This window comes from Zootermopsis nevadensis, unplaced genomic scaffold, assembly GCF_977971745.1.
Source record: "Zootermopsis nevadensis isolate Lab colony 2312 unplaced genomic scaffold, Znev_1.0 Znev_ptg000017l, whole genome shotgun sequence".
Lineage (NCBI taxonomy): Eukaryota > Metazoa > Arthropoda > Insecta > Blattodea > Termopsidae > Zootermopsis > Zootermopsis nevadensis.
Window position 1 is genome coordinate 18797553 of NW_028259149.1, and position 23264 is coordinate 18820816.

Sequence of the window (23264 nt, forward strand, 5' to 3'; positions counted from 1 at the left end):
GGCACGGCATTTGAAGATGTAGGGCAGAGACACTGCGCTTGCGCATAAGTCGTGTTGGTCAGTCCTCGATGTGAAGACGGGTGTCTTCTGAAATAATGCGCCGTGTAGTCTCGCATTGCTTTCATCGTAAGGGCAATGTTGGAGTCCGCTGAAACGTCGGTCGGTAACTATCAGAGTGCACGGCGCAACATCCCGGAAGACATCCATTTTCTTAATCGCCGCCGTCGGTTTGAGCCAGGCTTGTGCACACACGCGGCACGGATTCTGCGTGAACGATTACAAACATGGCGACAGTGCAGAACTTGGACTTTATATCCGGCGTTTTTGACGTCGCTGTGAAAGACGAGTTCTTCCCACAACTTTCTATATTTTTTTCAGGTCCTCGTTTTAATTGCAGAGAATCCATTGAATGCTTTCGAGATATTGTTTTCGTCTTTGCTTACAAGTTCTGTGTCTCCAATGATTTTCGGTATGACAGACCATTGTATTTTAATATATTTTTGGACTCTTTCTGTATTATATTCCTGTCGGATGGTGTTGTTGCTTCTGTCACTAAGCAAATTGATTAATTTAATTTGGGCTCTTATATCTGATGTCAGTAGCTTTGATTGGAGACTGTCAGACATTCAGCCATTTTCCGCAACATTTAGATTTTTTTTTATTTCCGCTCGTATTTATGTTGTATCTCAATGTGTTGTAATGTGTAACAGTGTTATCTGCAATAAATTGAGATGTTTCAAACACGATGTCGCTCTAAACAGCAGGTACGATGCCATCTGGTAGTAGTATTTAGAACTAGTGTTCAATTCCGATCGCGGTGCGCCACTCCCCCTTATCCTGCTCTGTTTGCTGTGTCCGCGGAAGATTTACACAACGAATGTGATACAAGAAGCAGCTGCGACTCTTTTTTGTTTAGTGTGGCGTGCGTCAAGTGTAACGAAGATCGTGTGCCCTTTCTTTCTTTCTTTTTTGTTGGAGGCAAGCTAATGGGGAAGATGTCAAAACATGGCCACCATTCTGCTTTGCAGAAGATTCGTGCTTGGACATCAGAGCAAGTTCAGAAAGTGCTCACAGACGTAAGTACGCGTTATTCGCCATCCAGCACCCATACTTTCGTTACCTGCTTCCCGGTCTGACGAGTCACGTCCCATCCTTCGAGCTAAGTACCTAGCCAGTCGCACAATGCTACCAACACCTGCTGACCTCGGTAGATCACCAAGTTATCTTCTTCCTGTTAGGCCCAGAGGAGTTTGTTTTGAGAAACTTGCAGTTTATTCATTTGAGTCGAAGTAACAAATCGCGTTTTATTGTCATACAAAACAGCTGGAAGTGTTGGGAGTTTTGAAAGAACAGTACGCGAGGAGATACAAATTTGTGAACTGAAATTAAATTTAATTTTGTTCTTTCCCGGTACTGAGGGGCAGCGGTAGCTTGGATTAATTGTGACATGAGGAGAGAGTACGTAATTGGGCTTTAGAAAATAATCAGGCTTCTGTCTAGCGCGCCGTAATATCAAGCGAAGATCTAGAAGACGTCGATTGTTTCATGAATGGGAATTGCATAGAAACGTTGGTCATGTTAATCAAAACCCTGCATTTCCAATTCGCAGTGATCCGAAACAAGAAGATTTGTTGCCACTGATTTTTATTTTCATTTAAAGTGACTCAGGTCGGAGAGAATGATCAGGGATTTGGGACACACAGAAGAAGGAAAGCAGTTGGTTCACAATTTGATAATCGCTTAAATCGGGAGTGTTGCCGAACTGATAAGCGCACTTGATTTATACGTAGCCTGTTAATAAAGAAAAGTGAACATTTTGTATTTCATGTTTGACTGCTTTTCATCATTGGAATATCATTCGATTTCATTCATTTATTCGGCTAAAAATCGTAATGAAAACTGTCGAATAATGCCATCGGCCCGAACCTGCTTGCCCCGCGTGCCCAGAACGTTTCCTGCAGATGAACGGAAGGTCGTGATAAGGAAAATTGTCGATTGCCAGCGTGACGTCATACTTTCTTTACAGTATCCGCAACATAACTGAGAGCTTTTGGCACGTTAGTGAAACAGGATAGGGAAGATGGAACATTTGCGTTGTCTCACAAAATTGCACGCACTCGCAGTGATTTATGTCAGTCGCAACAATGAGTTGGTGCATGTGTGTTCTGTTTCAGCACGGCCTTGGGGAGTGTTGCGAGGCGGTTAGAAAGCGCGAGGTGGACGGTGACTTGTTCCTGGTGAGTACGATTTCTGGTCTGTCATTTGACCCTATCCTGATCCAGTTCGGGGTTAGGAATCGTATTGTTCCGTGCTTCAGCGCCCGAAACGTTTTACTGTTGGTCGGAGGAGATGAGAGGATAACATTAAAATGGGCACTGCATGAATGTTTTGTGAGAATGTTAACTCTGTCTATATGTTCGGTACCAGTCCCAGATAGTGGTATTTTCTTTCACAACCAAAGTACGCACCATGCTGGGAAATCACATTAATATGGGGTTTCATGAACACTTAAATTTAAATATGGGTACTATATCTTCTTTTGAATGTATTGGGACTTCTCTTATCCGTCCGTGACTCATCGATTATTCTTCTTGGGGAGTGCTTTTCATAATGTAATTTAAAGTGATGTGGTTTTGTCTTGAGTATTGAAAGCGTCCTTCAATAAACTACTAATGACAATGATTTGGAACAACAGAAGTTATCCTGGTTAGGAAATATACCTGTGCATTAGTATGTTCTGTAGACTAGAAATAAGTTTTGAGAACTGGAACCACTCGTTTCACTTCAATTTTCAGTGTCTGGAAACGCAGTTCTTTTCGTAACCAATTCGCTTGCATTAACTCAGGTTGTTTTACATTTACAGACGTTGACCGAAGGTCAACTGGCTTTATGGAAGCGAGACTTAAATTTGGCGACACGCAAGTAAGTCTAATTGCATCTATATAGCTCTCTAAGGAATATTTGTGCTATAGTCAGATTGGCCGAGCGGTCTAAGGCGCCAGACTTAAGTTCTGGTTCCCGAAAGGGAGCGTGGGTTCGAACCCCACATCTGACAGAATTTTTTTTGGGTGCCTATTTCTATGTAACTTTCTGGCAGTCGCGTGTTATGGGTTTCATTTCTGCGGAACTTGTTTGTTGGCGAAGAAGGAAGTTACGAAAAGAATTACCAATCATAATAAAATTGGAGTTTTGTTACCAGATGGCAGCACGGCGTCGCGTTGTATATTAACTTCGCTTCGTAAACAGAACACTACGCAGGTGGTACTAAGAAGAACGTTACGTCGTAAATCGTTGAAACTGTTCAGAAACGAAGCAACGATGAAGTTATGTGACGGGACATCACCATCATAGGCCGAAGCCTGCCTAATTAAAGTTCTTCCCCGATGCTTTATTCTGTGTACTTTTCTATTTATAATCAATCTGTTTATTAGTGAAATCCAGTTGGTTTTATGTTTAATAATATTGCCCAATATAAGTTCTGTTCAAAATTCTTAATGTCTTCTTTTCTTTATAGTTCATCGAAGTGCATTTCGCTGGTTTTCTCACGAATATGTTTTCTGAGATCGTAATTCAGAGTTTGTAGCTCACTTTTGTAGAAAATAATTTTAAATTAGTACAGTAAACGACAATATGTGGTACTAACTGGGTGTGTACAGTCAATCCTGACAGTATATTAACCTCAAGTCTTACACAGTATATTAACCCTTGCTCACCGCATACATGTGTCACTTTGAACGTATTGTGGAAAGAAACGATACTCAAGGACAACTGTAGTTTTTCCTTTGGTTTGAAGACAAGAACTTTGCATGAGTATGGTGTTGAAACTTTACAGCCTTGGCTCAGTATACAGTTTCCTGATGTGTACAGAAGTAGACAGTGACTGACCCCGGGAACATCTTCATTCACGGCCATGTCATCACATACATTAAATTGACGTACGAATATGTGGTGCCTGCTGATGTGTTATCAAAACTGAGCTTAACTGTTCTAAATAATAATGTAATGGCCCAGTTGTTCGTAATCCATGATCACCATTGAATGTAGTTAGTGATTTTAGAATCTTATGTGACCTCTCATTAGCTACACAGACTTGTGAACAACATCTGTAACAATAACTTGAAGTTGGTTAGACAGAAAATAATGAGAAAAATATTGAATTTGTTTGGTGATAATTGCAAGGTTTGCATGTTGATAGGATTGCTCATTAACATGTGTACTTCTTGCAGGAAGCTAACACACTTTGTACAGGATGTGATAGCGCAGCCTGAGAAGTATGTGCAGACAGACAGCATCATGTGAGTACTGTTATGGAACAACACATTACTTATTGGAAAGTAACATCATAAAAAACTTTGACCTCTTTTGAGTTAGTCGTTGTTTGCCCCAATTCTTCCTCACAAATGTTTGGACACAACCGTAAATGATCATGACCACTTACTATGCAGTAAAGTATGAAGAGGCCCCAGCAGTAGATGCTATTTCTGTTTGCAGAGTGACTCGGGGCAAAGAGCCAGCAGTGAGTCTGCCTTCTGATGCGATACATAATAGGAAGAGTGACCACGTGTCCTGTTTATCAGGGAAGATCTCACCATTCAGTGATTCTGAACCGTGGGACACAGACTTCAGCGATGATGAGGACACCAGTAAGGTCAGTGACATGGGTAGGAAGAGAAGCTGAAGTGGAGCTTACAGTGCTTCTGATGTTTGGATTAAGAATGTGTTGGTCGGCGGTGCAAAGTTGACACAACTCACTGTATGTGATGACTGTCAACACATTAATTAATCTGCTTGAAAGATATGTTAAAACTGCAACTGAAATTTAGCCGAATTTTGGTGGCGTAATGGTTACATTGCTGTGACGTGGTTTCCTGGGCGTCGTTTACGAAACCTGGGAGCTTCAGGGTGTTATAGAGGCAGAAGAGGCACGTTTTATCTTACGCATCCTCTGTGGCATGGTGCATCTGACCATCAGGTTAGCAATGTTTTATAGTTGCAGGCATCTAGTGTCACTGTGGCAGAGTACTGTAACAGCGAGGTCGTGAAGAAGCCACCCATTCCAGCGCGGCCTCCAGCACTCGCATCCAAACCGGCCTCTACGCCATCAGCACCTAGCAAGAGCTGTAACCTGCCAAAACCACCAGTACCACCGTACGTTATCGTAGATGCACTCATATTTCTAAGCGGTACAGCCCCTTTTCTGATGCTGTACAAAACCCAAGCACGTAATCAGAAGTGTTTATGAGTTTAAACACAGCCCTCACACTTTCAGTGATTTTATTGCCACCACCTGCCATTTCTGTACTTACTCGTCATTCTTTGTCTTCTTCCTGTCTTGTTTGTTACTGTATAATACCTGCAGTTGAAAGAGCATCATTGTGTAATCTGTAATAGGTAATGAGCAGCGCCACACTCTGGTTACCAATCTCTCTGAAAGTCAGGTGGAGAGTGTGTTCAGTTGCGACGCATTATTAACTGTGGTCACACCTACCCTTCATTTGAAATGCTATACATTATTCTGACATGAAGATAGGCTGGATATGAACTGGGTGCCTTCTGTTGCAGTGAGAGCAGTTGCTATGGGCACGTCAAGTTACTGGTCAGCAGTCTCACTCTGCCAGAAAACGGCGACCAGGTATGTACTGATGAAGCACAGGGAGGGGAACTGATGCCTATCATGTCACAACTGAACAGCTCACAGGCATACTTAGGCTTTTACTGCATATTGCCTGAACTGGGAAGGTGTGAACAGTATTATGAAAAATATTATAAAATGAGAAGTGGATTCTGATAAGTTAAATTCCATTATATCACTGAGTAAATGTAATGGATGTTAAGTCGCATCAGCTGCACTACATATTTTCACTGTTCAATACATTAAACAGCTTAAGATACTTAATTTTGGTACAGTAATTAATACGCCACCAGAGCTTTGTGCAGCTCGTTGTTGTACTGTTCTGTTTCAGTTTGACGAGGAAGAGTACGAGAGCGTGGATGGAGAGGTCCTTAATTCCGACGTAAATGCATTGGCAGCCAAGCTCAAAAAGTCCCTGGAGGCCCGCGCACAGTCCGCACCTTCCGCGAGACAACCCGTGCCCAGTACTTGGCACTTGCCAGCATTCCCGCAACAGACTGATGAGCTGCCAGAGGGGCACCTGAACGACGGATATGATTCTGACGAATACGAGTCTATCAAGGAGAATGTGAGTGTATGATGATAAGTCGGGGTTGGCAAACCAGTTTGATTTGTGTGTTATAAAAAACACGCAACTTTTAGGTCAAATGTCTCGGTTGAATAGAATCTGAGCACGTAGAGGCGGATGCTGTCACATAATTTCAATGTGCAATTTGCACTGTTATACCACAAACATCTGAGGGTTCTTTGTAGGTAGATGTTAGTGGTCTGACGGCATTCTGACGAGTGCTTTGTTAACAAACCCTTCCTACCTCTTTATTGCATTTGGAGTAATGTTCACCCTTCCCCAGACAAGTATGACTTTGTAGTTTTGCCCTTTGGTTATTCTTAATACAGAAGATGAACCTACCGTATATTTGCACTCTGAGCTACAGTGTGAATTTTCTTGTAAGCTTGATCTTTAATAAGAGGTGCCAGTCAAATTCTGTCACTGCCAGTGGTTTGACATCCTCGCTGCAGGTAATATTGGATGTTTGGGTGAAAGTGGAGCCGTACATAATGAAGCATTGAAATGCCATGGTACAGGTTATTACGTACAGAACAGTATTTTGTCTTTTATTTTGTGTGGGCCCTGACTTTGAGTGAAGAACATAGGAAGTGGGGAATTGAGGAACTGAATGGATACAGCATGTAGTCTGAATGAACAAACCTAAAGCTGCACACAAAATTTTGATAGGTAAAGACCTTGGAAAATGGCCGTTCTAAAGATTAGGAAGAACAAGAAGCACGATGTTAAGGGCGATGGTATTCAGATGGTCTTGAAGTGGTTGTGCAAAAATTTTTATACTGCTTTTGTTTCATCTGGACTTCTTTTAAAATAGAGCAGCCTGTCTGTGGTGCTCAGTATAAGGTAAATTTATTGTGAGGTTTCAGTACACTTGGATGTGTGATTAAGACCTCTGAAACTATAGATTGATGTTTACACAAGGTGGACCACTTATTGCAGGAGAAGCTGACTCACCTACCACCTGTTGATGGTGCAGAGTACTACCTGCAGCCAGTGCAGCAGCATCCAGATCAGAGCAGCGGGGGAGCCCCTCCACTGCCTGCAAAACCTTGGAGCAAACCTCCCGATGCATCCCTGCCCTCTGCAAAGCCGCCGTCGCCTCCGAGAAGGAAGTCGGTAAGCGAGTCCTCACAGGGGTTCAAGAAGTTCAGTAAAAATGTCTGCGTGTTTCTGCGCTGGACTGCAGCAGAAAGGCATTTAATTCCTTTGAGTGGCCATTATGGAATGTGCTATAAGTTTGTAGTTCAGGAAAGTGAAATATGCGGAGCTCACGTTTGTACCATAATGAATACAAACTTGCTCATGTTGGAAGACGCATTGTATGGTTGTGCGTCTGTGTCGTATAAGAACATCTTAAATCAGACTGGCATAGCTGCAGATTACCTTGTGCAAGCTGGTAATTATGTGGAACCAAATGCCTCGAAGACCAGCAGGTGCTGAAGTACCGAGTATGTGATGATACTCGGTGGGTATAAAATAAAAGAAACGTGTTTAACAGACCTGATCTTAAAACCTTGCATACCACAAAGTGTATTGGAATATAAAATATGCATACAAACAAAACTATTTACGCTGTGATGGGCATTAATGCCATTTTTACCACGTTTCAACCTCAAGAGGTCATCATCAGTGACATTATTGTCCTTCATAGTATAAACCGTTTTGTCTGTATGCATATTTTATATGATCAACAGGCGGCTTGAGAAGCTGATACCCGCTCATCTAGTTAAGAAATTACCAACCTTTTATGGAACCAGAAGTGCATTACCATGTTCTTTAACTGCACATTTGTATTGCTGTTGTTACGATGCTCGGCCCATTGTTGTTACAATGTAATTTTCAACCGTGGTGCAAAGAACCTCTTGGAAACTAGTCATTTCCAAGACCAAGACTGAGATGCAAGGAAAATATCAGTGTTGAGTGATTGTCAGAGAAGGAGCTTTTCAAGAGAAGAATTGGATTGAACTTGCTCGGGAACTTGAAGTGGTTCCATCCCATAAAGTCTGGGATAAATGTTGCTTGTTTCAGGATGACAGCCCAAACAGTCCTGGAAACTCAGGGGATGGCGTGACAGGACTGATCGGCGAGATTTTGAGAAAGTTACGTAGCCCAGCCATCAGTTCCCTGCAAGACTCCAGAGGTGAGTAATGGCTTCATCTGTCTGTAAACATGCGCATAACTCACTGGACACCATTTGACATATTTTTGTCCTTTTGAAAACTGTGGATGTGTGGTTTTCATGTTGCTTTACTGCAGATGAAAATCTTAAGGAGCTTAAGATGTAGGGCAAGAGTTATATTTGACTGATGTGAGTCAGAATCAGATTCATCTGAAAGCTTTTACTGTTGACGCCTGATGCCAAATTCATTAAGATCCGATCAATAGGTTCAGTGGCAAGACGTGTGGTTTATGACCTTTGTTATGCTGTCAGTTCTGTTATCATTACTGTAGGGTGCAGAGTCTCAAGAGGTTATGGGAATCGAGGAGAAATGGTGAGGAAAGTACTTTGTAGTTACAAACATAATTAGCAGCTGGAAATAATATTGCACAGCCGTCGCAAATGTGAAACTTGTACTGAGGTGTGCAACATATTTTCAAGTTGTAGTGTGCCAGTCTGCCACTTGAGGTCATGTTGGTCTAGTAATCAACACGGCAGAATTCAGTGCTGTTCAGTTCCATGAAACAATTGGCATGAGTTTGGTGCAAATTTTCATGAGGAATTATGCTAAAGGCATGTGCTGTGTGCTGAGAAAGACTTTGTGTGAAAGGTAAGGAAGAGGTGGTGGATGACCAGGCATGATAGCTGAGATTGTTAAGTGACTCCACCCTGTTGATGGAGGCAGCAAACACCTCTGAATGTCTGTAAACTTCTGTCAGACTAAATGGTGCAATATATCTTCAGACTTCATGGAGTGTTCCTTGTCATTTCCATGTTTTTACCTAAGAGAAATTGATTAGGACCTCACTTTACCTTACTTGTTACTTTCTTTTACCTTCTTTCTACTTGACCTTACTCTTTTCTTTCCTTCTTAAGAATGTTGAACTTTTTACATACTTCACTTTTTTAATTTTATGTCAGTTTATTTCACTTCAGCTTTTAGTAACGTGTTATGTCGTGTTATGTTATGCTATGCTGCGCTAGGTTAGATCAGATTGGATCAGGTTAGGTTAGGTTTTGTTTTGTTTTGTTTGATCTGCTTTATTTTGATTCAGTTAGGCTGGCTTAGGTTGTGATTTGCTAGGTTATGTTGGGTTATGTTATTTTTATTTGCGTTGGAATAATTTTGGTTTTGGTTAATTAGGTTCTGTTCAGTTACATTATTATTATTGTTTATTTGACTGCAAATGGGTTTTTACCCGGTGGCAGTGGTCCTACAATAAGAATCAAAACAATAAGACACAAAAATGTTAATTATGGTAATTTCCTTTAGGTTATGTTGTGTTAAATTTTATTAAATTGGGCTCATTTTGTTTGGATTAGTTAAGTTGTGCCCCTTGTATTAGTTTGGATTACGTTAAGCTAGTTTGGGGAAGAGAAATGTTGACATTTGACTATTTTGATATGCTGTTCATTGATTCCCCAGGTTTTATCAAGCCAAAAATAATCATTTCACTGAGGTAAGAACCCAGGACACTATTCTGGAGTTCTGGGCCTTTTTTTCTTGTTGCCAAAAACAAGCAGCTTTGGCCTTTGCCCTCTTCTTCTGTCATACCTTGTTTCAATGCCAAGGTAAATATGTCTTCCTCTTCCCTGGGACTTGAACCCAGGACAAATTTTTGGGGGGTTGTGGTCTTTGTTCCTGTAATATTACTGGCAACTGAATACCATGGTCTTTACTCTGATCTTCTGTCACGCTTAGTTTCAAAGCTACATAAATTATCTTCACCAGGATTCAAACACAGGACTGGTTTTCAGGGTTCTAGCCTCCATTTTTGTAACATTCTCTTCCAAACCAAAAACTTTGTTATTGACACAGTTCTGTTCTTTACAGTTTGAAGCTACAGGAAATGCCCTTATTGGCAATCGAACTCAGGAAGCTTTTTCCCGAAATATTCGATGTGATCTCTTCTTTGTCTATGTAATAAGTATGCCAAGTTTGATACAGATTGGTCCATCTGTTCTTGAACTATAAGTGAACAAACAAATACGTATAGCTTTCTATGTATATTTTTTTTTATCATGCACCGCTGAGGAGAAACCATGTAGTTTATATATCTGACACATGCATTTTTGGGACCCTCCCATCCCTAACTTTTGAATTAGAAGGATCTCTTTTTCCCCCTGGTGTTGTTAACCTAAGAGGAATATTTTTTGTACGCACTGTTTCTGTGTAGTATTGTTTAAGTTTCTCGTACCCCCTTGTTCCGATTTTCTAATATATAACAAAATCAATAATCTTCCCTGGATTGCCTCTCCAAGAGAAAAATGTTTATTACAGTCCATCATTTGGGAGAAGCAACTTGAGACAGATGGACAGACTTTAGTTATTACTTGTATATGGATTATTCAAATTCCAGAATCTAAATTGATCTGAAGTCTTTGTTTCAAACAGCTTCATTTTCCAAAATCCTGGATATTCACTGTGTTCAATATTCTGCAAGATGTACATCACCCGTAGCCACGTGTGTGAGTGAAGTCAAGATTATGTGTACTGTAAATCAAAGGCATTGAGCTGAGAGACATGATTCTCATCTGAGATGTTACCAGAAACAACAAAAAGTGCAGCCCTGGGCTGGTAGACTTTAGTCATTGAGGTCTGCTCGTTATGTGGGAGCATACGTTATGGTGCTTGTTGTTATCAATGGGCTGCCAGCTGTTCAGAGCAGAAGTTTTTTTATGCTGTGAACAGCTGCAGGTGCATCCGGTTGTGGGAACACAAGGGGCTCAGCACTTCAGTGAGACTGCCCTCTGGGTGCAGCTGAGCTGCTCATCTTAAGTACAAATTTATTTAATTGGGTCAGACTGCAAGGGCTGGAATACCAGTGAAGCAGGTAGGAACTGATTGACCCAGGAGCCACAGTTAACAGAAAAAGACATTTTATTAGTTTTGTATTGTCTGTTACTTTGAGGGAGCTATGTGATGTCATATATGTTTGGAAACAGGGCACTCTTGGATTTATTTAACCTAAGAAAAATAATATAAACAGGGGATGGAGGAAATTACATTATGAGAAACTTTGTGATTTACACTGATAACCTATTATGTTATTGAAGTGACATCTAAGAGGTTAGTGTCAGCTGGACGTATAGCTAGGTGCAAGGGGAAAATTATGCTCACAGAATTTTGGTGGGGATATCTGTTGAAAAATGTACACTGGGACGATCAGAAAGCAGGCCTAGTTATGATCAGTAATTAGGTCATGATGATATGAACTGGTGGGTTCAGCTAGCAGACTGTATTCAGAAATATTGGTAAGTATCAGTGATTCTTATCACATAAAAATGCATAATTGAGAGGTCACCATCATGTTTCATGTCCAAAATTTGTGGATTTTGATTAAATTTCATATTTTATAGTACATACTGAAAGTTATTAGACTAATTAAAATTAAAGTTAATAAAACTTATGGTGAACTATACAAACAGCATAAAATATAATCCTTTTAAAATTTATAACTTGTAACTGAAATATTTTTCAGTGTGGTGAATACTAAATGAAATGGTTTACTCGTGTGTGTAGTTAAATACCCGTCCGTACACTTCACTTGAATGTGCCGTGTTACTGCATAGTCTCTCTGACATGTGACCTCAGGGTAATGACTGTCATAATGGCAGCTGATGAGGTCAGCCATTCACCTTATTGACCCTCATTAACTGACAGGGTGACCAACACACAAGCAATTCAGAGTAGGGGTTACCATTTCTGCTTTACAGTCAGCAGGTCCTAGGTTTGAATGCCTTTAGCATTGCTTCTTCACAGTCTGTCCATCTGAATGCTGGAATAGAACTGTGACCCCATCCTCCATGCTTCCTTTTATTGAACCAAGAAATTTACAGTGTTTTCCTGTTGTGGATCCCCTTTCAGGATTTATGATAGGGAACAGAACACGAAGGCTGACCATTAACCTGAGTCATGTGTGTGTGTGTTCTCATCCTTACCATCTTGTAAATGATTTTTTTTTAGAGGTTTTCTCACCAAAATTTGCAGTTGGCATTTGTTTCCCTACTGCAGCCTGTCACCAGCTGTTTCAGAGTACTAAGTCAAGTTGCAAAGGCCATTCGTCTGCTTTGCCTTACATCACAAGAGGTTGTAAACCTGCTTCACTGTTATTTTCATTATCATGGGTCTCTGTAGGTCTGTGTGCCCTAATGTGGTATAAAAATGGCCTGTGGTGTTAGGGACACCCCTGCACAGCACCTGCCCCCATATAACTGCAGGGTGGGGGGAGGCCATTATGTGTTTCTATATGCGAGTGGCCGGCCCTCTGGCCCATAACCTGCTGCAGCGACTCTGCACCGAGATGGCCGATGTTGCCGTCGGCATGAAGCGGCGCCTTCTTTACCCTTTACGGCGGCTGATGTCTCGCTACGATGACGTGCTGCCACCAGAGTGCAGCACCGAATCACAAGGTAACAGCTGTGTAGAACTGAGAAAACCATGGTCTGTATTTTGAACTGCTGGTGATTCTATAGGAACTGGTTGTGATCTGTTTGTTTTACATTTAGCAAGTTCCCCCCCCCCCCCCCACCCATAATTTTAATCACATTTACCTACTAACAATGAGTGGTGTGAATCTGCAAAACTCAATTTTGTGAAGTTTCATACTTTTCTGAAAATTTGTCAAGTGAATTTTTATTTTTTCCTCTGTTTTTAGAAATCTTTATTCACATGAAACTAAAACATAAACTTATTTCTACTTCATTAAAAAAGTATTTATTGCACAATAAATGTGCCTCTTTTATATGACTGACTGATGGTGCTTTAAATAAAATCCTAAAAACCTGCATTTAAAGGCAAAGAAAAGAAAGGAGGAGGTATAATTTGTGCTAGATACAGAGGGATTAGGAGTTATTTCTGTCGCACAGTAGGAGGGGGGGGGTGTCTCCAGGAGACCTGTCTCCCACAGAGCCAGTCTGTCAACCAGTCTCTCATTTCATACCTGAGAGTACATCTGTGTGGCTGCCATGTCCACCTTTGTGCCACAACAGGGAACAGCTGTTCGCAGAGTAGCAACATTCAATGTGTCTTCTCGCAGGGAGAAGAGTTTATCTGCATCCGTCAGTTACACAACTGCACCTTCACGCATGTTCACCAGTAAGTTAGGTTAGGTTGGGTTAGTTGCACTTTTCTTAACTGGGACCTACTAGTGACAATTATCAGTCTTTCAAGAAAGACCTAAATTATGTAATAATGTGCCACCATGAAGGTAATGTGAATATTTGGCACACCTGTTGAACCCAAATATTTTGTTAATAAAAATTATACATTTTTAACATTCTGGCTAGTTTGTATGGCACTGATATTTTTCTGAGCACAGAGACTTGCCATGTTGGTACTGTTAAAAGTAAAGAAATGGGCTTGGTCTTAATGGTATGATAAAGTAGAGGCTAGGATAATGATTTTGATGGACACAGAGGCAGTTGTACTATATGCTGAAGTGATGGATGAATGTAACAGCTGCTGCAGTGTCTTGGGATGGAAGTGTCTGCATCAGAAGCCCCACATACACACTGTACTGTTTGTTCTCTCAGATCTTTTTTAATATTATCTTTTTATAAGTATCTGAAGTGATCTCTTCTAATGAATATATTCCAACATTTTAAAACATTTCTTATCTCTCCCATATCCCATGAACTTCTTTACTTCCTTCCTTCTTTCCCTCCTTCAGAGTGAGAAATAAAGTTCCATATCCGTATAAAACAAACGAACATTATGGATATTCCGTCAGAGATCTTTAAAATAGGCCACAGTAGGTTAAGTAGGATTAAATACTTGAAAGCACAAATCAACAAATGTCAGCTCCTGTCTACAGTTACTTGTGTTGGGATACTGAGCTGGGGATGATGGATGATGAGGCAAGGGTGGAATATCCCAGGTGTGTCAGCTAATTTTGTAGCATTTATTCATAGTCCAGTTTATGATTTCATGATTCCGGTCTCAATAACAACATATCTGCATGTGGCAGAGAGGATTAGTGTTGGTAAAAGCTGCAAAATTTGTCTCTCATATATTATAATCTCAACCTCTGAATCATGAACTGTAGGCATTTCTTGCTGTATTCTGTTCCCTATGATCTGGTGCAAAAGTTGCGGGTGTGCTGTGTTGTGCCGGCTGACACGAGTGTTACGCGCTGCTTTACAGAGAGGACGCCGACACCAGAAGTGAAGAAGGCTGCGACACTGCCTACTGCCAGCCACAAGCTGTCTCCAGCGGATCAGCGACCAGTCACATTGCAGGGTAGCCAACGCCCACTACCACCCACACCAGAGGACAAGAAGTTACTAGAGAAGCCTGGCAGTGAGTACTAACTGTGTAGTCTGGATGCAAACACGTGTGAAGCATGAATTTGATTTGAACTATTGAACGTTAAAGTGAATACAGTGCTTCAGATTCATGCAATAACTGTAGTGTGACTTTAATACTTTACCATGTAAACTGTTGTTTCAGCTGCCAGATCACGCAGAACCTCTAAGGTGGGACTCTCGCACCAGCCGTGGTATCACAATGTGGATCGAAAGCAAGGCGAGGATATGCTGCGGAATGGTCAGTATTGAGTGCAGAGGTGCTTTTGTATAATTGCATTAAAGAGCATGCATGGAAGAGGTGAGAATTAGTTTTGGGAACTCGTGCTTTGGGACGCCAGAATGTAAATGGGAGGATAATATTAAAAATCTGCAGGATTTGATATTTTCATTGCAATGTCAGTATAGTTGGTGATCTTCTTGGATGTTGTGCTATGTATCATTTTGCCTGTTTTCCAGTGTTTTTGTGGAGCTTAGCTGCTCTGTCTTCAGGGCTGAAGGTGGATATTTTTATGTTCCTCAAAAATTCTGGCAACAACCCAGAAGACCAGCATCAGTATTAAAACTTGTTTGGAGGAAATATTGCTGTGAAATGACAGGCCTAATTGCTTAGTATTCAGCAGTTTTTATCAAGGAAGTTGAGACAGGCCAGAAATACAGCACATGGGGAAACAAGAAACATGGCCATAGGTATCGCTAAGATGAATTGTCGGAATATTGCAGGGGAGAACGGCAGTTTCCTCGTTCGCCCATCATCACAGCCGCAGAATCCCTTGACGCTCGTGCTGTGGTACAACAGGCGACTGTACAACATTAGTATCCGATACAGAGCAGATGGACGCTATGCGCTTGGATCTGAGAAGGCAAATGAGCTGGTATGTTGTCTCCAATTGGTCCTGAAGCAGTCCAGGCCCATCACTTAGGCAAAGGCACTGAATATACTGGTTTGTGTTCGCTGGCGAGTGTCTCGAGGGAATTTCTTGTGTTGCAGAGTTTTGCATCGGTGGAGGAACTGGTGCAGAACTACCAATCTGAGAAGCTGGTGCTGTTCAGTGCGGGTGAGAAGACAGGCCGCACGCTGCTCACTTCTTCGCCACCTCAGAGTTTTCAACACAGCATGTGATTCTTCCCAATGTACGAAACAGCTCCGTGATTTGGTCAGTGAGAAGGCTCATAGTATGCAGTTGGGCAGTCTGTCTCACTTGTTGTTTGTTTAGTGACTTCCTGTTTACAGCAGAAGTTGTGAATTCTCCTGGAAAAGCAGTGACAACCGGCATCCTTGCCAGCTTGTGTGCTGGTTTCTAAGTGACAATACTAGTAAATATCACAAGCTGATACAGCATTGTTAAAGGAGGGGTTTCTCAGGATGTTCACAATGTGCAGTTGGTAGATCTGCATGCCAAGTGCTGTGTCCACTGTGTTTCCAGACCAAAGTGACCAAGCCCAGAGGTTTTTTCTTGCTGTTACAGCAAATCCCACCATTGAACCTTGTTTGTGTGATGATGGTCTTTTTGTGCCTGCCAGCAGGCATGCAGGAAACTGCTCTAAGGGGCACGTTTGTGATTTATTTGTAGCTGACAGCTATGTATAAAGCTGGCATGTTGGGCATTTTGAGAGAACAGGAATTTAGTTCAACACTTGTGAAGAAATTAGAACAAGCAAGATTACTGACTGGTACATAAGAGAGACATTGCTGGGTTCGTGGTGGCTACCATTGCCTCCGACAGGCTTGCAATTATTATTGGTGCAATGTATTGCATTGCTCGATACAACAGGCATGTGAAGTCTCATGCTATTTTCAACCTATTACTTCCACTGTGATTTGTTTTTATCTAAAGTAACATGATTCTGTACATAAGGAACGTGATGGTATGCCGTGTTGCCATAGTATCTTGCATTGGTAATATGATAGGAGGGGTGGACGCCTGCAGTCTGTCTGTTGCCTTGTAAAATAGCTGACTGCACAGTTCATTCTGATTAGTGTCAGTATGTTAAGACGTTGTTGCACTTAACATACTAAGATGTAAATTAATCTGAGTCTCTTGGGTACAGCTAAGTGTTGGTTAACAAAACACCATCTGCGATCCATGTCTACTACAATTTCTGTTGTACAGTTGCTTCCCATTGTGAATCTGGATCCACTCCAGCTGGTGGTTACTTGTTTATGTGTTCCATACTACTCATTGTATTCTTTAACCCAAGGGCATGGCCTCTTTGCCCTGAGATGGATGGTCACCTGGTTGTGGGTGGGTTCTTTCAGTATGACAGAAAGTGGGACCAACCTGATGATCGTCGAATAATACAAGTCTGAAGTGTAACCAAAAGGGTGTGACGTAGCCCTCGAAAGTCATATAATTCCCATTGAACCAAAGAACATTGATTATATTGCAACAGGGTGGAAGCTGTTTGTGCTTTGTCCTCAGTTATTTTCATTTTTCCTTGTTCTGGCCTTGCACAAGCATTATTCTGTTTTGCCCACTGCCTTCCTCATAACATGTGATGTTCTGGTTTCAGATTTTATCCCTCCTTGTTAATTTGTCTCTTCTGGAATTGTCCTCAGTGATAAAGGAAATGAACTATGGTCAATATAGCAATTGTTTTGTAAATCTCTTGCAGCTGTTTTCTTTCATAGTGAATTCAGTAGTACCAAATTAATGAGTTTTAAAACAGAACAGGCAGGGCATCAGTTTTGCTGCAAGGTTTATGTTGTACAGGGCTGAATATAATAAACTTTTCTGCCATGTCAGTTATTTCGTGTCATCCTGCTATCATTTTACTCATTTCTGTTGCATTTGTAGTACGTGTTAATCGTAAAGTGTAAAATGCTAGTCGCAGAGGGTCTACTGCATGCACACTGGGATTGAACATGTATGTCCTGTACAAAACCTTGAACAATTTGATGAAATTTGCATATATTTGTAGTTGTTACCATAAACATTTCAGGATTTTACAGAAGGTAATGCTAGCGTTGTTACCATCTTGCAGTCCGTGCAGCCTCCGTACTGGTGTCTGCAATACAGCGGCTGTATGGAAAATTAAAACTATTGGTAAAATACCCATACCAAATTTAATCAAAATCTGTCCAACGGTATTCCGAGTTTAAAACTATGGGGCGGGCACAGTGAGCGTTAATTTTGTGCACAGTTTGTAAATAATGCATATTATGTTTATGTATTGGCATTGCCAACGCATATTCAACTTTGCTTTAGAATACACCATTTTGAAATTGAACGGGACATTTCAGCATCTGGTCCATTCTGCTGATGTAAGTATATTAGGGAATAACATAAATACCATAAAGAAAAACACAAAAGCTCAAGTTGTTTTAGTAATGAGGTTTATCCACAAGTAAACACAGACAAAATTAAGTATATATTGATGTCTCATCACCAAAATGCAGGGCAAAATTGTAACATAAAGATGGCTAATGGATCCTTTGAAAATGTGGCAAAGTTCAAATATTTGGGAGTGACAGTAACAAATCAAAATTTGATTCATGAGGAAATTTAGTGCAGATTAAATTTTGTTGATGCTTGCTACCATTTAGTGCAGAAACTTGTGTCTTTTTGTCTGCTGTCTAAAAACAAAGATTAAAATATAGAACAGCATAATTTTGCCTGTAGTTTTGTATGGGTGTAAAACTGACACGAAGGGAGGATTGTAAAATGTAGGTGTTAAAACAGGCTGCTGAAGAGAATATTTGGACTTATGAGGGATAAGTTACTAATGGGCTGGAGAAAGTTGCACAATTTGGGGCTATATAAGTTTCACCGAATATAACGAGACATCGAGTATGAGATGGGCTGGTCATGTAGTACGGATGGGATAGTTGAAGCAGTCCCACTATACGCCATGTAGGCGCTTGGGGGAGCGAAGGTTTAGCTCCTACTCATTCTTGACCTCGGCAGCAATTTTGTTATGAATCTTAATTTGCAGGGATAACTTACAACATTATGAGACGTGTTTGGTAATTCATGGTATTGTTTAAAATGCAAATTACTGAAAGGATGCGATGCCTGTGGTTTAGCATTTCACCGCTACGTTTCCATTGCCATGACAATGTTAACACTCGGGGCCGGGATTTATGCGTATGAAGGTTGTGTTTCATTTCAAGCTACAATTCTGTTTTGATTAATGCTTTTCTTGCTGTTTTTTCATGGGACGAGAATAAGTGGTTTCTCTTCCCTGTTAAGTACACTGACGTTTCAGCCTCAGATAGAATAGTGCGTAGTAAATTTGTTATTAGAATTTTAAAAGATGACTAGCATTATTCATTCATCAGAAGGAGAGTCTGGATGTGACCAGCCGATTATTTCTAAAGGTTAGTATTTTAGTGTATGATCTGAACCTTTCACGACTAAGTATAATGAATTATTCTCGCGTTACCAGCCGTGTAAGGTGGTCTTCGACCCTGAGGACGATGAAGATGGTTCACGAAACGCTGGTGTTTCCTCCATTAAACCACCTTACACGGTTGGTAGCCCGAGAAGAATTCATGATAGTATTTCAAAATATGTATTGAACACATAAGAGTGCCGCCTGCTGTTTTTTAAGTTGACGTTTACTTTATTTAAACTAACTTAATCCAACGTAGCCTGCATAAAATCCTTGTGAGTTGTGTGAAATTTAAAAAAACATCCTAACTAGAGGGAGGGAAGCGTACTTAATTGTTGATATGTGCATGATTGTGCCATGTTTGCTTCAGAGCAATTTTCTTTGAATTTAGTTGTAGGTGAGTGTTATAAATAACAATATGAACAAACAGTAATGAAAGGTCTGTGAATGGGTACCATATTATTGACACTCTGTAATATTACATGGCTTCTCAATTCTTTGTGCTCTCACCATGAGAAGAATATTTGTTTCTTTGAATTCATAGTTGAATTGTGTTTTACTGGCAGCACTGGAGAACATGACAGTTGCAGCAGGTCTGCCTGTTGCAGGGAGCTTTGTTACAGAAATCCAAAGCATGATGCATGGGTTTGGAGATGCCCGAAGTCCATTACCAGAGTCTGCGAGCCTTATAGAGAGTATCGTTCAGCGACAGCAGAGGGCAGTCATCAGTCAAGCTGCAGATATGGCTACAATGCGTGGTTCCAAATGCATTGGTCCAGAAGACATCTTGTTCCTCCTGAGGAAGGATCGGATTAAAATGCACAGGCTGATGAAGTACCTAGGTATGTGTTGTTGACTTTTAAATAAGAACTGCATGAGTGTGGCTGCACTGCAGCTCATTCTGCTTTGTGTTGCTTGGCAGCTGTGAAGGACATGAAGAAGAATATTAACAGTGTTCTTTTGGAATCATCACTGGATGGGGACCTGATGCTGGAGACACCTCGTGGTTCAGCAAAAAAGCAAACTAATCTGTGCATGGACTTTCTGCGGTCGATCGACCAGACCGGTGAGCTCACAGATACATGCACCTTGCCAGTTGACATGGTCAAGCATGAACGGAATGTTCGTGCTGAGCGTTCATCACGTGTGCTGGATGAAACCAGGTGGGTGGCGTTACATTACACATGAATTTGCTCAGTCCCTGCTGCAAAAGTTTTCATCCATTTGTATTGATTTGTCAGTACAACTTCTGTGATGTAAATACTTGATATTAGAACATGAATTAGAAAATTTCTCTGTCCTATGAATTTGAATCCAAAGGAAGTATTTTAGTGGTGACATCTTGTGTGTCTCAACAGTATTCCTCTGAAGCATCTGGTAATTTTTTCTATGACTCTTTTTTAGCAAATTTGATCTGTTCTACATTCTGTTCCGTCTTTTTTCATGTTCTGTGCCTTTTGCTGGTTTTCTTGGGTGTGAAGGTTCATCAACAAATGGGATAATAAAAAAGAATAAAAACTTTAATGTTTGCGATCTTATTTTATATTCTACACATTAGTGACTTTGGTTTTATTCCCATATATGAAGTTCTTGTGGCTTCTATGTTGGTATTCTTGTTCTTTGGTTTTTATGGCTGGAGTTTAATGTATAACTTTGGCTTTCGGGAATGAGCCACAACAGATGTTGAAGTTTTTCTGTTTCAACAAACATTGCAGCTGCCATCTTTAGGGTGATCCTTGTTCCTGAAAGCTGTTGGTCCTGCAGAACTGAAAAAAAGATGGTTGGGTATAGAGGCACTTTGGAGACATTTGTATGAAATTTCATGAGTATTGTCTCTTGGGCACATCAGGAATTTATTATATTTTAGAACAGTCTCTACTTTAGTTGTTTACAGGTATCTGGAATTTGTGAATGCACGAAGAGCTTCATTTGTCAGCCTGAAGTCGGCGTCAAAGTTTCGTGAGTTGCTGCAAACAAGTTCAGATGGCAACTTTGAAGCTCTAAAACTTAGCGGCGTGACTTACGACTTACTGGGTAAGTTTTAGTTGCATATTAAAACTGTAAGATAATCCAAGTAGCTGTCTGAGGGTCTTACTTTGAATCAAAGCATGCAAGTATTTGTGGGAAAAATTGTCAGTAAGAATTCACTCTGCTTTGAGAGGTCATGAGCTGGAAACAGGATTTATCTGGAAAATCTGTTAACTGTGTTGCAATGACGTACATTGTTATTCAGATTTAGTAATTAAAGTACACTTTGTATGTCTGTCAAGGGGGGACTAGACATAAGTATTATGATGATTAATAACATTGAGAAAGTTGTATGAAGTAATATAAAGACAGATGTTACACAATTACAGTTTTATTTGGTGAACATCAAACAGAAAAATGTAGACCTGTCATATATCACATTAATATTTATCCCACTTTGCCATTCTAAAAGGAATTGTTCATATTCTTAATAAATGTGCAATGTGCCATTCCCTCCTCTTATTGTGTGTGCTTAGAATGGGGAACTAGTTCCATAGTAATTTTAAAGAAATTAAATTGAATATAATTTATGATGAAAAAGGCAATGGTTAGCTTCCAGGCCTTGTTGTCATTTGTGGTGTCGCTGTGAGAGACAATCCAGTCCATGTCCTTGCAGGTTATATGGCTTATGAAACAGTGGCGCAGATTGTGGACTTGGCACTGCTTGTGAGACGCGACAGTTTGACACGTCCGGGCATGCCATTTAGCCGGTACATACCAGGGGCAGGATATTCAACGAGCCATACTCTGGACTCCCAACAGGTAGGAAGTCTAAGAGATGGTCCTTCAGCTGACAAGAAGAAACCTGCACTGCGAAGTTGTTGGTTCATATAAAAAATGGAGGGGCACAGGACACAACATTCGCAGTTTGTGAAATCTGGCCAACTAACCTCACATTGAGCATGACTGTAGCAACTTAGTCAAGACAGCAAAATCATTGCATGCTTTGTGTTTAGGTTTGTTCATTCTAGCTCATTCAGATTTTTTATGACTCTCTAGTCACATGTCATGGTAGTTGAATCAACTAACTTCATGGAGTAGAGTTCTTCTTGAAAACCTGATAGTTGCTTGGCAAGTGAGGAACTTTTCCCATCTTTTGGCTCATTACTGTCACAAGAGCTTTCCACCAGTCCCTGTCTTGAGCCTGATCACTGTGGTCCTCACCCCCTCAACCTATATCTTTAAGGTACATTTTAATATCATGCTCACATCTCTACTTAGGTATTGTGAGTGATCTCTTCCTTTCAGGCTTTCCAAACAAAATTTTGCATACATTCCTCATCTCCCCAACCATTGCATCCTCCTTGATATGGTCATCCTATGAAATTCCATACTAATCATTTTTCTCCAGTCTTTTGTCACTTCGGCTCTTTTAGGTCCAAACATTTTTTTCAGCCGTTCTGTTCTTGAACACATTCAGTCTTGTGTTCTTCCCTGAACATGAGAGACCACGTTTCACCCATTCAACTGGTAAAACTGTAATTTTGTTTATGTTAATATTTTATGTTTTTAGAAAGAAGACATGAAGGCAGAAGGTTCTGAACTGCATGGTAGCAAACATTCTATAAATGTAATGTGCTTTTAATTTTTATGTGAATACAAGTTTGATATTTTAATAGTTGAATTTTGTCACACTTTTAAACATTATATGCTCTTTTGGTGATGAGACATAAACATGTATTTAGTTTTCAATGCATTCACTTCTGGACCAACTTTTAATTTAGCTTTTAATAGAGTTTTTGCATTTTTATTTATGGCATTTATGTGTTTGCCCAGTAAGTTTACTTAATCAAAACAAAGCAAAAGCTGGTGTGTCCCATTCTGCTCCCTCTACCTGTCCGTCTTCCATTTCCATCACTCGGAGAGGAGTGGCAAGTGTAAGAGAGTTTGACTGTTGCAGATAGAGTTTGCTGATCCACTAACCCCAGCTGAGATCAGGGAGGCACTGCGACGTTACTGCAGCTGCTACATCGGACCTGGTGCTGTGTTTACGTGCAGTGCTGCGTCACATGCGCGCACACGTTTGTTAAGTTGTTGATAGGAGTCACATGAGCTGCGGCACAGTGTACTAATGTTAAGTTAGGTTTATTCCTAGGTAATTTGATGGATCTCAGAGTATTCTTTGTTTCGCAGAGGAGAAGATGTATTTAATTTGTGATTTATGAAAAATATCAGAATGAATTATGTATACTCGTAAATTAAAAGCTAATTACATACACTGTTCCATGTTGTAAATT

The 23264-nt window shown here is 40.6% G+C and overlaps 2 protein-coding genes and 1 non-coding gene across 15 annotated transcripts; all 3 read left to right on the forward strand.

Moving 5' to 3' along the window:
• Positions 1 to 31: 31 nt before the first annotated feature.
• Positions 32 to 17414, forward strand: LOC110830468 (uncharacterized). 8 transcript variants are annotated; one of them, XM_087350672.1, is made up of 14 exons: positions 32 to 1076; positions 2175 to 2237; positions 2864 to 2922; positions 4227 to 4295; positions 4492 to 4648; positions 4997 to 5148; positions 5563 to 5632; positions 5964 to 6200; positions 7140 to 7316; positions 8229 to 8340; positions 14504 to 14659; positions 14810 to 14905; positions 15388 to 15539; positions 15656 to 17414. In XM_087350672.1, exons 1-14 carry the CDS (start codon positions 732 to 734, stop codon positions 15785 to 15787), a joined length of 1977 nt encoding a protein of 658 aa, XP_087206798.1. In that variant the 5' UTR covers positions 32 to 731; the 3' UTR covers positions 15788 to 17414. The 8 variants fall into 8 exon arrangements, with proteins under 8 accessions (XP_087206798.1, XP_087206797.1, XP_087206799.1 ...); XM_087350671.1 differs by having other exon boundaries at positions 35 to 1076; positions 4991 to 5148; XM_087350673.1 differs by lacking the exon at positions 2864 to 2922 and having other exon boundaries at positions 38 to 1076; positions 4991 to 5148.
• TRNAL-UAA (transfer RNA leucine (anticodon UAA)) lies at positions 2972 to 3055 on the forward strand. Its single transcript has one exon. It is a non-coding gene; the product is annotated as a tRNA-Leu (tRNA).
• Positions 17415 to 18507: 1093 nt separating the features above from the next.
• On the forward strand, positions 18508 to 23248 carry Spt3 (Transcription initiation protein Spt3). Of its 6 annotated transcripts, none has more exons than XM_087350681.1 (6): positions 18508 to 18985; positions 19566 to 19841; positions 19922 to 20162; positions 20894 to 21033; positions 21644 to 21789; positions 22928 to 23248. In XM_087350681.1, the coding sequence occupies exons 1-6, from the start codon at positions 18922 to 18924 to the stop codon at positions 23063 to 23065; spliced, it is 1005 nt and encodes a 334-aa protein (XP_087206807.1). In that variant the 5' UTR covers positions 18508 to 18921; the 3' UTR covers positions 23066 to 23248. The 6 variants fall into 6 exon arrangements, with proteins under 6 accessions (XP_087206807.1, XP_087206808.1, XP_087206809.1 ...); XM_087350682.1 differs by having other exon boundaries at positions 18509 to 18985; positions 19590 to 19841; XM_087350683.1 differs by having other exon boundaries at positions 18509 to 18985; positions 19593 to 19841.
• The last annotated feature ends 16 nt before the right edge of the window (positions 23249 to 23264 follow it).